The following is a 17,121-nucleotide window of genomic DNA, read 5'->3' as shown; positions in this document are numbered from 1 at the left end:
AGTGTTTATTGTTTCACATAACGCACATGAATGAAAGTGACTATCAAATCACACACAAAATATACTGAAATAATGAAATCAACACCTTATAAACAATGTCCAATTCAATGAAATCAAGAGTGTTTTATTTTTTTCTTCATTTGAAAAGCAGCAAAGATTGAATCTGATTGAGCTCATATGTGGTCAGTGTCATTTTTGGTCTGAAGAGGAGAATTTTTTTTTTTTTCTTACCCCTTAAACATTAAAATGAATAACTTATATTAATATACTATTCTGTCATTCATTTACTCACCCTCATGACTTTCTTTCTTCTGTGGAACATAAAAAGAAGATATTTGGAAAAAATGTATCAGTGTTTTTGTCCATACAATGAAAGTGAAAATAGAAGAAAGAAATTCATATAGGTTTGAACAATATGAGGGTGAGTAAATTTTGACAGAATATAATTTTTTGAATGAACTATCTCTTTAATACAGAGCTCTATGGTGGTGGAATAATATGAGATTGGAGTAGAAATATTTCAAAGCTTTTGTATTCACTCACAAAACCTTGGGTTCCTCAAGAAACTTTTTGAAGCCTGTTTAGAGCTCAGTAATATTGCTCAATAATGGTCTTGTGTTCTGTTTTTCAGTGTCACGTTCTGGTCAGTTTTCTGTCTTCAACATCCTCAGTTTTCTTCTGCAGCTTGTCCGTATCTGTTAGCGACAGTCGTGCTGCTTTACAATGTTACAGAGCAAGAGGTAAAACTTCTGTCTGATCTCTCTCTCTCTCCTCTCTCTCTCTCTCTCTCTCTCTCTCTCTCTCTCTCCTCTCTCGCAATTCAATTTCAGTTCAAATGAGCTTTATTGGCATTACTTGAACCGTGAGCAATGAACAAAATAATGATTATATAATTCATAAAAAATATATATAAATAAATACACAAATACAAATACACAAATTTTTTATAAACAAGATAATAACAAGACAGTGAGTTCATACTAAAGATAATAAAAAAACTAAACATACATTCAGACATGATAAGAATATTTCTTACTTTTTTTTTGTCCGCTGGCTGACTCTCTTGGTTTGTGACACTTGGCTGCTACATATTTTGCTGCTGTTTGTGATCAAGCTGTTTCTCCCAAAATATGTCTTATTTTTTCTAAATTGGTAACTTGCCATAAAAATTTGGTGCTATTTATTGACATTTTGTGAGACCAGGCAGATCTAATGTTGTGATAGTAATCACAATATATCAGGAAGTGTTCTTCTGTCTCCACTCTCTCTGGAGAGCACAGTGAACACAGTCTCTGCTCTCGCGGCTGTAGTCTCTGTCTGTGTCGTCCTCTCTCTATAGCCAGATACTGATCACACTGTATTTGCTCAGTGTCTTTCTCAGTTTGAGCTCTTTCACACAGCTCAGGTTTTCTGCTGGTTTATAATCTCTTTTCAACATGTAAATAGAGTTCCATCTTTTTTTATTTTATATATTTATTTATTTAGTGGCATCTTTCCAGTAGGCAATGTAATATTGTTTTTGTAATTGTATAATTTGATTGGGTCAGATTGTGCTGTGCTGGTTTAGGTGTAGTTTCAGGGGCTCGTGTGCAGGTTCTGCTCCTGGTACTGCAGGGTTCAGTCTGTATGAGCTCGGTCCACTGCATTTTAGGTGCTGATAGAATTTCATAGATCATTTTTGATACTGATTAATAAGGGGTATTGTCCTAATTCAGCTCTGCATGATTTGTTTGGTGTCACTCTGTTTACTTTTAGGATGCTTTTTATGAATTTGGGTATGCAGAGTTTCGATTTCCTCTTTTTCCCATTTAGAAAAAAAATTGGGTTTTTAGGGGTCACCATATCTTGCTGCCCATACAGAGCAATTGGTTTGATTATTTATTTATTTATTTTTTAAATTATTTTTAGCCAGGTTTTAATTGGAATTTCATATTGAATTGTATTTTTAATCATGTAGAGAGACCCTCATTGCTTTTGCATTCAGTTCTTTCACAGCCAGATTGAAGTTTCCTGTTGAACTTAGTTTTGAGTCCCAGATAGGTGCATTTGTGGATGTTTTGGATGACCTGGTTTCCTGCTCTAAAGGTGTATTTATTTTCCCTTCACCTGGATCTGTTCTGATTATTTTTGATTTTGCTAGGTTTATTTTAAGAGTCCACATTTGACTGAATTTCTCTATGATGTCAATGAGCTGCTCCTCTTTTGTTTTTGACAGAAATGACTAAATCATCTGCAAGAGGAGTTAAATAGGAGTGGGGGTCAATGGGCAAACTTGTCCAACTCCTCATTGTTGATGAGAGAAAAATTCTGTTCATTTGTTCCTATTTTTACAAACAAATGTATTGTTTTTAATCATGGTGCTGATTAAATCAAATGTTTTCCCCCCTGCTAATCCCTTTTTCCAGTAGTTTTAGAAGAGTCCCTTTGTGCCAGACTGAATCAAATGCCTTCTCAATGTCAAAAAAGCAAGCAAAGACTTGGTTTTGGTGTACGTGTTTATCAATGATGGTGTGGAGAGTGCTAAATGTGGTCAGATGTTTCTGTGTTTGGGCAGAAATCCAGTTCGGACTTTTCTCCAGGATTTGGTGCGTTTTGAGAAAGTTCTGCGATCTTATATCAATTATCGAACAGAATATTTAAACTTTATGTCCACATTGTAGGATTGTCTGCAGCCTTGTAATTGAGAGGTCTGTCTGCTGATTCATTGGTTTGAGTTAGAACCTTTAGATATGTATAATTTTACAGAGTGTGTTTGAGGACTGTCTGTGAATGCTCCTGAGATGCACTGGTCAATGTCTGTAATGAAATAATCTACTGTATGTTAGCCAGACAAGAATTAAAGGTGTAACAGCGAAAAGACTCTCCCCCGTATGTGACTGTTCACTATATACAGGCCCAAAGAATGACAGAGGTCTATTAGGCTTTTCCTTTGCTTGTGTATTTGTCATAATTATTTCTCAGGTGGGTATGAGAGCAGGAGGGTGGCTGGTGTTTTGTAATATATTTGTCTCCCTGTGTTCAACAAAGTCTGGTTTATTTCCAGTTTCTGGCCTTTAAATCACCACACATTAACACATTTCTTTTTGTCTGGAAACGGAAGACATCTCATCTTGCAGGATGGAAAAGGTTTCTTCATTGTAATTAGGGAGATTCAGCCTCAGAGGTAAATATGTATCACACAAGAATATGTGACGGTCTGTGGAGAGACCATATCTTTTTGGATTTTTAACCAAATTTAAACTTTCCTGGTTTTTATAGATTTGATCGTGTCTATGAATCTCTAGTTTGGTTGAAAGAACAGATTTCTCTAAATCAATTGAGCAGGCCAGTGGACAAATCTCTTACATTCCATGATTCTTGTGTTATTATTATAATGTCAGAATTCTGAATTTCTGTTTTGAAGTCTGTTTGCTCTTATACCAGAAATGGAGGACCTCAGTCCTTAAATATTCCAACATGTTGTTTTTAAGGAATATGAGCCCGATTAATTAATCACTTTTGTTATTTCATATAAGACAAACATTATATATTGAAAATGACAGATCAAGAAGAATATATTAGAATATGTTAGTATGCTGTATCTAAGAATATCTTTTAAAATAAATATATAAATAAAATAAAATACATATAATACACACATACATTTTCCCCCCCCTCGACTCCTCTCTCTCTCTCTCTCTCTCTAAATGTCTTTTCCCTAATAAATTCACATAATCCCTCATGGACAGACATGCCATGTTTGTCTTTTTATATAGATCAATATTTTCAACAGATGATGGTCATTCATGGAAGCAATGCTTTATTTCAGTTTCATCTGCTTAAGACCAAAGTCAGTACGCCGTAACAGAAGAAGAAAAATTGAATCTGATGTCAACATGTTTAAAAATACTGTTAATTCTGTCAACATGTTTGAATGTTCTGTCAGCATTTATTTTTCCTTGAACACGGTTTGAAAATATTGCGGTTTGAAATTTGTAATATATTTGTCATAACCTTAAAAATCAAGGTTCAGGGATGTTTGTGCTGTTATTGTTCTTCCAATAGTGAAAGCTTGACAATGATACTGATGCCTGTTCTACATCAGTTGTTTGAGTAATTAGTAAAGATGTTTTGGTAACACTTTATTTTAGGGTATTTTAACTAGTTGCTTATTAGCATGCATATTACTAGAATATTGGCTATTTATACTTATTAAGCACATATTAATGCCTTATTCTGCATGACCTTATTCTACATTCTTAATCATATCCAATATCTAAACTTAACAACTACCTTACTAACTATTAATACTAAATTAACTAAATTAGGAGTTTATTGAGGGAAAAGTCGTAGTTAAAAGTTTGTGTTCCCTATAATAAAGTGTTACGTTGTTTTATTCTTTATGTTCTGTATAAACAAATAACTGCTTATTTTATTTATTTATTTATTTTTTATTTTTTTTTGCAATTTTTGAAATTAAATATTTTGAAAGCATTTCATCATTCATATTCTTTGTTGATAGTTTCCCTTTAAATACTCTCAAGGACAAACAAAACTACTAAATAAAACATATTTTACAGCCGTTATAACAGCATGAGAAATGTTTTTTCCGCTGTGATGATTTAATCTATCAGATGTTTCTCACAAACATGAACTTGATTGTCAGTAAAAGCGGAGCAGAGACGTCATTAATATCTGATAGATTAAAACTGTATTAAATATGAAGAACAGCAGGTTCATTGTGTCATTTTAAGAGAGCAGAACTTCAACAACTGTTCTATAAATATGACAAGACTTATACTATCAGACTAATCAATAAATTACTTTAACTTTAAATAATTTGTTTATTGAAAATATTTCACACAAATATTGATCATCATCATCATCATCCTCTACAGCTGCAAGTTCAACAGTAGTGCTGAGAGGATTTTCAGGAGCGGATGGATCAGAGCTTCAGAATCAGATGAGAATCGCTGCTGTCTCATAAGGGCTTTCTAAAGAGCTGATTGTGCAGAAGAAAACAATATTCAAAGCTAAATGTTGAAAATGTTTTGCATGTCAAAACCACATTTGCTGAATATCAAATGTTGTTAGAATGAATACATTTCATCTTACTCGTTTTAAAATAAATAAAACAATTACTTGGAATAACACAGACAATCAATCAAAATTTAGTTTTTCTACTATCTGTTCTAAAAATTCCTCCCATCAGTCATAAAACATCTATATATTCAGTAGCACTTTATTTTACAGTCCCTATCCCCATGTACATACAATGTAATTATTACAGTAAATTGTAATTACAATAATTGGGTAATGACTAGGTCCCCCTGAATCAACCCCTAACTAGTTGTAGCAGTTTTACTCTGGTTGTGTTTTGTTATTCTCAATGAAGACAATGATGGAAAACGTCCCAGAATGTTTATTCTGAAGAAACAGGCCTGTAGAAACACAAAGCACAATGATTTTTTTGGGATACACATGTCTTCCCCTTCAGTCGCCCACACAGCACTCTCGTTTGAAGAGCGAAAGAAAGCACAACCGACCCCGTCAGTGGCAAATGTGCTTCTAAAGATGGCGCTGTTCGCATATCTCACGAGGCATCACGTGAGTCACCAATATGTGCCCACATAAAACAATATTCTGCATGAATGGTTCCCACTAGTATTATGTACATTGTGTCATATTGTAAACTCAAAACACAAATATGAGACCACAAAAAATAAGTTCATAACAATATTACATTTTATAATGAACCACCTACATAGTTACTTTATATTACCCAGTATTTTCTTAGGGAAGTACACTATAAAATCGTACTGTAAAATAAAGTGCAACCATATATTGTAATTCATTTGCTAAACCAGACTGATGATTAACAGCAATAAACACTGAGGAACTGATATCAGTTCCTTCACTTTTATTTGATTTGACAACAGTGTAAGATCAAGGCTCTTTTGAAAAACAACATGGGTGGCTCTTAAAAGAGCCTTTGGGTTCGCTGATCAGATCAGACATCGCTTTATTTTGAGCTGGTGTATTTGGTCACAGCCTTTGTGCCCTCAGACACGGCGTGTTTGGCCAGTTCACCGGGCAGCAGGCAGACGCACGGCGGTCTGGATCTCTCTCGATGTGATGGTGGAGCGCTTGTTGTAGTGAGCGAGACGAGACGCTTCACCGCGCGATGCGCTCGAAGATGTCGTTGACGAAAGAGTTCATGATTCCCATCGCCTTGGAAGAGATTTCCGGTGTCGGGATGAACCTGCTTCAGGACTTTGTACACGTAGATAGCGTAGCTCTCCTTCCTGGATCTCTTGCGCTTCTTCCTCCCTTGCCAGCAGTTTTAGTGACAGCCTTCTTCGATCCCTTTTTGGGGGCGGACTTCGCTGGTTCAGGCATGACGCTTCGCCTTAAAGATACACAAAAAAAAACAACAGTGTTAGAGGCGGGTTATTATACACTGCCCTATGCTAATTTCAAAATGGAAAAAACGGCCTTCTGTGATTGTGAGTCTTTGTGGCCCACCCATAGAACGATTTCATTGGCCACCTTAAACGTTCCTTGACTTGTAGGCGAGCCAATCAGAAGCTTTAAATGTTAATCACACCCATCGACAACTACCATCCCCCACATCCGACTGTTACATTTTCCCGCATTTTTCGGAACGAATAAGTGAAATATTGTGAATAATTTAATAAGCTTTTTATCTACGCACGCTGGAGTTTCTGTATTATAACGTTTATTTAGAAGCAATAAACAACTTGTTTATTAATCAACGTGAATGTGATCAAGAAACACTATACTTACATTAAAAGACATGCATATATGAATGCAAGAACAAGCGTTAATAAACCTACATTAAAGAAAAACAAAAACTGCACAATAACCACGCGCTCAAGAACCTATTAAATTGTAGTTTAACTGCAAAGCACATAGAAGAAACATGGAATAAAATATCGAATTTCTCTGTTTTAATTGCTTTACATTTACAAAAAACAATCATGAAGCTACTATAAAATTATAAAGCCTAATTAATTTCACCACCAAAAAACTTCTTTATGGCAAAAACGTAGGTGGCTCTTAAAAGAGCCGTTGGCTTTTTTTTCTCCCTTCTTCACGAATGATTTAACCTCCGAATCCGTACAGGGTGCGTCCTGTCGTTTCAGAGCGTACACAACATCCATGGCGGTGACGGTCTTTCTTTGGCGTGTTCAGTGTAAGTACACACACACACACACCACACACACACACACATATATATAACTAAATAGAAAGACACTAAACCCATTATTAAACCATTATTCACTTCCATTAATTTGCTTTTAGATTTGATTAATAGGAAAAAATAAAATAAACAAAGAGACTATTTTATTCACAAGACCTTCAAAAAAAAAAAAAAAAAAAATTATTGAGGAGGCTCTTAAAAGATCCTTTGGGGTTTGTGTGACTGAAGGAGCTGCTGGTGTGGCCCTGATGTAGGGATGGTGTCCAGTTGGGGTCATCTCCATAATCTTTAAGCAGGGTGACCTGCAATGACCTGAAAGGTTTTTAGCTAAATAACACAGGACCACTGCTGTAAAAAGTAGTCAGAAATTTTTAGTCCAGTATGGATACTGAGGAAAAATGTCATACTATATAACTAACTATATAAAATGAAAATTTAAAAATCCTTAGCAAAATTGTAAGAATTAAAAAATATAGACATATTTAAGTAAAGGGATCAGTTTAAATTCCATTAATTGATTGTTGTTTCATAGCACATATAATCCAAAACAACTGCGTTGATATAATGTTTGCTACTTTAGAAAACAGAAATCTCTAACTTACCTTTGTGAAAATGTAGAGAGCAAGCATACATAAATGGACATATCTTGGTGAAAGTGATGTTTTGCGTCTCACCCGCTATCACGCTTAACAACTCCACCACATCACATAAAATAAAGATGGAAAATCATAATTTTTCAAAATTATTTTAATCCATAAGTATTTCACTGCTGCCATACTACAGTCTACTCTTCTACACTGCATGAGGAGCAGTGGCCATTTTTGTGCTTAAAATAATTCACATCTATAATAGTTTCAGGTTTGGCAGGGTTGAGTTTTTCACTTCTGGATAATTTTAATTGAAAATATATATAAAATAGTCATGGTTTCAGTAAAGATATACTTACATATCATGACAACTCATAATTTTGTTATAATAGAATATTTGATGTAATGTGTCACTTAAACACTGACTAGCACCCTGTCAGAAATTACAGCAACATAAGCAGATATGTTGAACCAGAAAGAAGAGCACAATATGAGAAAGAGACAAAATTAAAACATAAAAGTGAAGGCAATGTCTCCCTTCAAAACCGATTACAATCTTCAACCCCCTGTAAACAATCTCATCTATTCTTTTGGGGGGGGAAATGTAAAAATCATCATGATACATTTGTAGTTACTAACTGTTATGAGGGACACATATGAGCAGTAAATAGAGTTTGTATCTATAACAAGTTTTGTGTAAAAACCTTTTTAAAACCCAATTCCTTTTTGTCCTACAGGGTTGAGAATAAAGGCATTTACTCTGATATTATTATTATTAATAAAAAGGTCCTTTAATGCCTGAGGTGGGAAAATATTATTTTCTGGAGGTTGAGTCTGAGGATGTTAGTTACAATTAAGGGTTAGTTCACCCAAAAATGAAAATTTCTGTCATTTATTCTCACGCTCATGCGTTCACACCCAAAAGACCTTCCGTTCATCTTCGGAACACAAATTAAGATATTTTTGTTAAAATCCGATGGCTCTGTGAGGCCTCCATAGGGAGCAATGACATTTCCTCTCTCAAAATCCATAAAGGTACTAAAAACATATTTAAATCAGTTCAAGTCCCTTATTTTGTGTTTTTGGTGCACAACAAGTATTCTCGTCGTTTTATACTATTAATATTGAACACACTGTACTCACATGAACTGATTTAAATATGTTTTTAGTACCTTTATGGATCTTGAGAAGAAATGTTCATTGCTCCTATGGAGGCCTCACAGAGCCATCGGATTAAACCAAAATATCTTAATTTGTGTTCGAAGATGAGCGAAGGTCTTACAGGTGTAAAACGAAATGAGAGACGTAATAAATGACAATTTTATTTTTGGGTGAACTAATCCTTTAAGTTTCTAAAGAACCTATGTGTTTAAAAAAAAAAAATAAATAAATAAATAAATAAAAATAATTATATATACCAAAAAACAACAACCAAAAATTATCTTATTATTATTATTATAATATTCCAGGATGAAATATTACCAAATCCAGGAATGGCCCATCATACTTGGAACTTGCAAATCTAATTAAGTTAATAAAGCCATTTATACAAAATGAAAAAAGTACAACAACGCATTTAATTGTATGCTGGGCTGATATCAACTTAAATAGTGATTGGATTAAAGAAATCAGTCTCTCACGGAAAAATCTGGGTGGCTCTTAAAAGAGCCTTGGTTTGAAGAGAATCTCCAGTCGGTTTACTTGGTCTTCGCGGTCTTCTCGGTTTTCTTGGGCAGCAGTACGGCCTGAATGTTGGGCAGCACACCACCCCTGAGCGGATGGTCACGCCACCCAGAAGCTTGTTCAACTCCTCGTCGTTGCGCACCGCCAGCTGCAGGTGACGAGGAATGATACGGGTCTTTTTGTTGTCGCGAGCGGCGTTTCCAGCCAACTCCAGGATCTCAGCAGTGAGATACTCGAGCACAGCGGCCAAATAAACTGGAGCACCGGCACCAACGCGCTGAGCATAGTTGCCTTTGCGGAGAAGCCTGTGAACACGGCCGACGGGGAACTGCAGTCCCGCCCTGGAAGAGCGACTCTTAGCTTTGGCACGAGCCTTTCCACCGGTTTTTCCTCGTCACTCATTGTGGTTATAGTTTATTTCCGACTATCAAAAGTAACAAAAACAATGATGTTAACCGTTGCGAGATGACTTTTTAAAAGAAAGCGTGCCCAGTCTCCTATTGCTGAAGTCTGAAACATTCCCAGCCAATCAGTGATCTTCCCTCCACACTCCAAACCCAACCCCCTTTCTGCTACTGACAACCCTCATGTTACGTAGTATTATTTAATGCCGCTAGGCCTACTTTTAATGGGTGGCTTTATTTTGTCTTGAATAATAGTATATTTTCAGCAACAGAATAGTTTTAGTTTACTGGTATGAGCAAACAAACATGTATGTAGAAATTCAGGGCGGCGAGGGACACACCGCTCCTCTCCTTAGATGCGGACACAGCCTTGACGATGAGCTCTCCGACGCTGTTCTCTTGCGTTTAGCTGTTTTATTATTATTATTGCATTGCATTGCTAAGAACATACATAATGAATGCCAGGAGTAAATACAACTGAGAGTACAATTGCAGGCTACAAAATCAGGAAAATATCATACAAATGACACAATGAGAGTTTTAAGGGCTTTGGAGTTGCTGGATGTAAGGGAAGTGTCCTTATAATTAGTTCCTTATAATAAATAAAAAAGTTGCGTTTAGCTGCGATTTCTTCTTGGCCGATTTGGTCGCGTCACTCGCGTGTTTTCTCTGCTCATGTTTGGAGCAAAAGTGAAGTGGTACAACATACACATCATATTCATACACAAGTTTTCTCCATGTGTTGAATTAGCACTTTGACAGTGGCTTTAATAAAAGAAAGATCGCTGAGGGACTTGTGGAGTGTTTCATTTAGAAGTTGTTTTGGGCTGCTTGAAGCACATGCCACATCTGTCTGTGTATCTTCCTAAGATGCAAACGTTTTATAACTCAGTTCAGAACGACACACTGTTTCCACCAAGGCCATAAGATTTTGCTTCTTTTAGCGCTGTATTATGTTGTTTTACCTTTATATACAGTGTGTATATATATATATATATATATATATACACACCACACACACACACACACACACATTATATATATATAGCCTAGAGAGAGAGAAAGAGAGATACAACCATACAAATGAAAATGTTTCTCTCTGGTGGTTTAGCATAGTACCCTTGTAGCGGAAGTCAAAGCATTTTGCGGGTTGTTTCTCAAAGCAGCTGCTCTTATATAGTGGGTTTAACTTTTCAAAAAAAATAAAAATTCATAGTTACAGCAAAACACATCACGTACATTTTCACGTGTTGCAGGGGCTTCGTTTATCTCATCATTGAAGATGTATATTGTCATTTGTGCATTGTTATTTTTAGCTGCTTTACTAAGGAAATGACAGAGAGCATCTTTAGTTTAAGAGTTGAACTCAGTTGTGGTTTGACTTCTGCTCTGTTTCTGCTTAACCATAGTAGAGGAAAACATTTATGCTTTTTCTGCATCTTTAGTTTCATAACCTCAAAATACTATCACAAGAGCAAAGATCACAGAATGTCTGTGTAATTTTCATTGACTTCCCTTTTTTAGTAATCTTGTCTGTGTTCAGGAAGGCCTGGATGAAGCACCACTTCTCACTTCGAAACTACCCTCTTTTTAGAAAAGAAAATAAACATGTTTCAAATCTTGTTGTGGCCAATTATCAATGATCTATCCAATATAAATCAAATCTTACATTTCAAATCAAAATCACATTTTCGACATGTGTGGACAATATGGGATTGAGCTCTGGTTGAGGAACACACAAATTCGGCACTGGAGCTGCGTCCCAATTCACCTGCTTATACTACACCCTAAAAGTGTGTCTTCTTTTGTGAAGAAAAAGTACATCATTTTGAGTGTAGCAAAAAGAGTACACAACTTTGGGACATACTATCTCGTCATACAATTGCGTCTTTAATGGTTGCTCTCTGTCACATCCTGACCGTAAACTGGCCTGTCAATCATATTGTCACAGTTAAAATCCTCGACATTTCATTTCATTTTGAGTGAATGTTCACACCCACAAAAAAATAAGTTATTCATGTGAGTTCATATTGAGGCTCTGATAGTTTGAATGTAGTAAAAGAGAAGTGAAATATCCTATAATGAATTTCTTTGTTTACCTTTCCTTATATATTTCTATTGAAACAATCAGACTGTGCTTCAAATGTTGACAAACTGCTGCAAAGTCTTCAGGTGTAATATGTGATGCATACAAAATCACTTTGGTGACAGCAAAGCAGTTGAATTTTGCCGGAATTTAAGTAAGCAGTAAAGTACTCAAGGCTAGTGCTGTATCGTGAATAAGTCACGGCTGAAGGCGTTGTAGGCACGATGTGAAGCGGAGTGACTTAATTCACGATACAGCACTAGCCTTGAGTATTGCTTTTATAAAACGGTTACCACACAATACAAATATTAAAACCAAAAGTATGTCACAATGCAACTTTCATCGAAGTAAACTCTTACTATGAGCCTTCCTTCTGCCGGAAAAAATAGTCCCTGACCGTGAACAGCAGCAGAGGTTTACATTATTACGCCATTAGATGGCGGCAAAGACGGTCTTTAAGGGTGTTGTGTAGTGATACACAGAACAGTTGGGTAAAGCGTCATAGCCGTGTTTTATTGTGAATAAAACACAACTATTGACCAATTAGAATCAACGACAGGAATGATAGATAGATAGATTTAGTTAATGATAGATTTTATAATGATAGATACAATTATTTGTTTATTCTATCAATCTTCATGTAAAACAAGCTTTAAACAAACAAGCTATTTCAAATGCATCCACTTTATTAGCAGCAAGGAACACAATCGTGCTACCTCGACTTTGCAGATCGCTGGTCAACGGGAGCATGTATGTTCCAGGGTCTGTTAACACACATTAAGTAAACTTTTTTAAAAGGTCAGGACTCATTTTTCCAGGTCCTGTCAACTTTCTTTTTTTTAACACAAAATTCATGGCTCCCTTATGTTAGGGTTAGTAGCTTCCATTACTCCAACCATTTGTTTAGGTCCATCACGTCTAGGCCTGTTACATTGAGGGCCATACGGAGGTGCTGGGGAACAGAAAATGCCTTTGACGAGTTCCCAAAATAATATATGTCACATTAAGAAAATTCAGAACTTCAATCAATCAATCAATCAAACTTTATTTCTATAGCACCTTCCAACAACCAAAGCTGACCAAAGTGCTGTACAACATTAAAAAAAAAAAAAAAAAAAAAAAATAATGATAATAACAAATAATAGTACAAATAGGTCAGCAGAGCACATTAGTCAAGTCAAGTCAAGTCACCTTTATTTATATAGCGCTTTTTACAATGTAGATTGTGTCAAAGCAGCTTTACATTGATAACTGGTACATTGTTTGGCTGCACAGCAGCTCTTAAAGAATAGTGTCAATGCAGGCAGATCAAAAGCACTGTTGAATATCAAATGTCAAGTCAAGTGTCCCCAACTAAGCAAGCCAGAGGCGACAGCGGCAAGGAACCCAAACTCCATCAGGTGACATCAGGTGGCAGACAAGTGGCAAATTGGTGTTAAAATGGAGAAAAAAACCTTGGGAGAAACCAGGCTTAGTCGGGGTGCCAGTTCTCCTCTGGCCAACAGTGCTTTGTTACAATTCAGGTTGCTATCATAAGTCCAATAGGATCGCAACATTAAAAGTATTTATTTCAGTTCCATCCAATTGAGGATCGTATTCATCACGCCGGTATGGACGGTTGTTGAGGAACTGTGTCGTGGCTGTCGTGTCGATGAGGCCTTCACAGGGGATGATCTAGTTGACTCAATCTCTGCTGATACTTCAGGGCTGCGTTGTGGTCGTGTCAAGGTGCAGGTCCTTGGTCTCACCTGGATACGGCCCGGATCCGGTTGACTACGGTGAACCTCGGGATAAACAGAAAGACTAATATTAGCGTAGATGCCATTCTTCTTCTGATGTAACGAGTACATCAGGTGTTATAGGAAGTGTTCCCGGTTCCGGCTGACCTAATTTATGCAGCCTAATAATCCTTTAACGGATTTGGAAATATAAATTGGTAATGTGTTATGTGTATGCCAGGTTAAAGAGATGCGTTTTTAGTCTAGATTTAAACTGACAGAGTGTGTCTGCTTCCCGAACAATGCTAGGAAGATTGTTCCAGAGTTTAGGTGCCAAATAGGAGAAGGATCTACCACCTGCAGTTGATTTTGATATTCTAGGTATTATCAGCTGGCCTGAATTCTGAGATCGCAATAGACGTGAAGGACTATAATGAATTAGGAGCTCGCTCAGGTACTGGGGAGCTAAACCATTTAGTGCTTTGTAAGTAATTAGCAAGATTTTAAAATCTATACGATGTTTAACAGGAAGCCAATGCAGTGTTGACAGAACTGGGCTAATATGGTCATACTTCCTGGTTCTAGTAAGAACTCTAGCTGCTGCATTTTGTACGAGCTGTAGTTTATTTATCAGGCGAGCAGAACAACCACCCAGTAGAGCGTTACAGTAATCTAGCCTTGAGGTCATGAACGCATGAACTAACTGTTCTGCATTTTTCATTGAGAGCATATGTCGTAGTTTAGATATATTTTTAAGATGGAAGAATGCGGTTTTACAGATGCTAGTAACATGGCCTTCAAATGAAAGATTGGTATCAAAGAGCACACCCAGGTTCCTAACTGACGACGAAGACTTAACAGAGCAGCCATCAAGTGTTAGACAATATTCTAGGTTATTACGTGAAGAAGTTTTTGGTCCAAAAATTAGAATCTCTGTTTTTTCTGAATTTAGTAGTAGGAAATTACTGGTCATCCAATTTTTTATATCAGCTATGCATTCCGTTAATTTTGTGAATTGGTAAGTTTCGTCAGGGCGCGAAGAAATATAGAGCTGAGTATCATCAGCGTAACAGTGAAAACTAACGCCATGCTTCCTAATGATATCTCCCAAGGGTAGCATGTACAGAGTGAACAGTAACGGTCCTAGTACTGAGCCTTGTGGTACTCCATATTGAACTTGTGATCGATATGACATGTCTTCGTTTACTACTACAAACTGATAACGGTCAGATAAGTATGATTTGAACCATGACAATGCAATTCCACTAATGCCAACATAATTTTCGAGTCTATTTAAAAGAATATTGTGATCAATAGTGTCAAATGCTGCACTAAGATCCAGTAACACTAATAGAGAGATACAACCACGATCTGATGATAAGAGCAAATCATTAGTAACTCTAATGAGAGCAGTCTCAGTACTATGGTACGGTCTAAATCCTGACTGGAAATCCTCACAGATACCATTTCTTTCTAAAAAGGAACATAGCTGTGATGATACTGCCTTTTCTAGTATTTTTGACAGAAAAGTGAGATTTGAGATCGGCCTGTAATTGACTAATTCTCTAGGATCAAGTTGTGGTTTTTTAATAAGAGGTTTAATAATAGCCAGCTTAAAAGTTTTTGGTACGTATCCTAATGATAAAGATGAATTGACGATATTGAGAAGAGGGTCTATGACCTCTGGAAGCATTTCTTTCAATAGCTTAGTCGGTATAGGGTCTAACATACATGTTGTTGATTTTGATGATTTAACAAGTTTAGACAATTCTTCCTCTCCTAAAGCAGTAAATGAATTGAATTTTTCCTCAGGGACACTACAATGCACTATCTGACACGATACTGTAGTAGACGGTTGCATGGTTATTATTTTTTCTCTAATATTATCAATCTTGCAAGTAAAGAAGTTCATAAAGTCATTACTGCTGTGCTCTTTGGAAACATCAGAAGTTGAAGCTTTATTTCTTGTTAATTTAGCCACTGTATCAAATAAATACCTAGGGTTGTGTTTATTTTCTTCTAAGAGTTTAGAAAAATAGGCAGATCTAGCAGATTTTAAGGCCTTTCTGTACTCAATCATTCTCTCTCTCCACGAAATACGAAATACTTCTAGTTTTGATTTCTTCCAGCTGCGCTCCATTTTTCTGGCTGCTAGCTTTAGGGCCCGAGTGTGGTCATTGTACCATGGCATTGGATTAATTTCCTTAATCTTTTTTAAACGCAAAGGAGCAACTGAGTCTAATGTGCTGGAAAAGACAGAGGCAATAGTTTCTGTTGCAACATCGAGGTCTTCTAAGCTGTCTGGTATGCTAAGGCGATGAAAATGATCAGGAAGATTATTTATAAAGCAATCTTTAGTGGTAGAAGTGATGGTTCTACCATATTTATGGCATGGAGGCAGTTTAGCCGCCTTGACTAAATGTAGTATACACGAGACTAGATAATGATCTGAGATGTCGTCACTCTGCTGCAGAATTTCAACAGCATCAATATCGATTCCATGTGACAATATTAGATCTAAAGTATGATTACGACAATGAGTGGGTCCTGACACATGTTGTCTAACACCAATAGAGTTTAGAATATCTGCAAATGCCAATCCTAATGCGTCTTTTTTATTATCTACATGAATATTAAAATCACCAACAACAAGGACTTTATCTGCAGCTAGTACTAACTCTGATAGAAAGTCAGCAAATTCTTTGATAAAGTCTGTATTGTGTCCTGGTGGCCTGTATACAGTAGCCAGCACAAATGTCAACTTACATAATGTTACGTAAAGTACCATAGTTTCGAAGGAATTATATTTGAAAGACTTCTGACTAATACTGTAAATATTACTATAGATTACAGCAACACCTCCCCCTTTGCCTTTCTGACGGGCATTGTGTCGATAATCATAACCTTGAGGACTAGACTCATTTAAAGTAATGTAATCGTCCGGTTTTAGCCAAGTTTCTGTCAAACACAGCACATCTAGATTATTATCTTTGATAATATCATTAACAATAAGTGATTTTGAAGAAAGGGATCTAATATTTAACAACCCGAGTTTTATCATTTGTTTAGCATTATTATCTCTATTTTTTATTTGTTGAACATCAATTAAATTTTTACCATTAAATGGGTTTGGAAGTTTTTTGTTTTTACTAATTCGGGGTACAGACACAGTCTCTATTTGAAAATATCTAGGTGTAAGAGTTTCTATGTGTTGAGAGTTATCTGAATTTTCTGACTTCTGTAACGTGAGGCAGCTAGCAGACGGTCGGTTTAGCCAGTCTGTCTGCTTTCTGACCTGGGCCCCAGTTTGTCATGTTTCAGTTCTAAGACTATGTGCCATATTACTAGAGAGAAGAGCAGCACCATCCCGGGAGGGATGAATACCATCTCTTTTTAACAGGTCAGGTCTGCCCCAAAAACTTTTCCAATTATCTATGAA

General features: G+C 36.3%; 1 protein-coding gene and 1 pseudogene across 1 annotated transcript; both read right to left on the bottom strand.

The window, feature by feature from the left end:
* Positions 1-5,940: 5,940 nt before the first annotated feature.
* LOC127515332 (histone H2B-like) lies at positions 5,941-6,378 on the bottom strand (annotated as a pseudogene).
* A 3,049-nt stretch (positions 6,379-9,427) lies between these two features.
* Positions 9,428-11,174, bottom strand: LOC127515631 (histone H2A-beta, sperm-like). Its single transcript, XM_051899513.1, has 2 exons — positions 11,118-11,174; positions 9,428-9,847 (listed from the first exon to the last, which is right to left on the bottom strand). The coding sequence occupies exons 1-2, from the start codon at positions 11,172-11,174 to the stop codon at positions 9,428-9,430; spliced, it is 477 nt and encodes a 158-aa protein (XP_051755473.1).
* Positions 11,175-17,121: the final 5,947 nt, after the last annotated feature.

The sequence above is a fragment of the Ctenopharyngodon idella genome, chromosome 7 (genome assembly GCF_019924925.1).
Source record: "Ctenopharyngodon idella isolate HZGC_01 chromosome 7, HZGC01, whole genome shotgun sequence".
NCBI classification, from domain to species: domain Eukaryota; kingdom Metazoa; phylum Chordata; class Actinopteri; order Cypriniformes; family Xenocyprididae; genus Ctenopharyngodon; species Ctenopharyngodon idella.
Note: the sequence above shows the minus strand (reverse complement) of the source record. Positions and strands in the feature narration are given on the sequence as shown.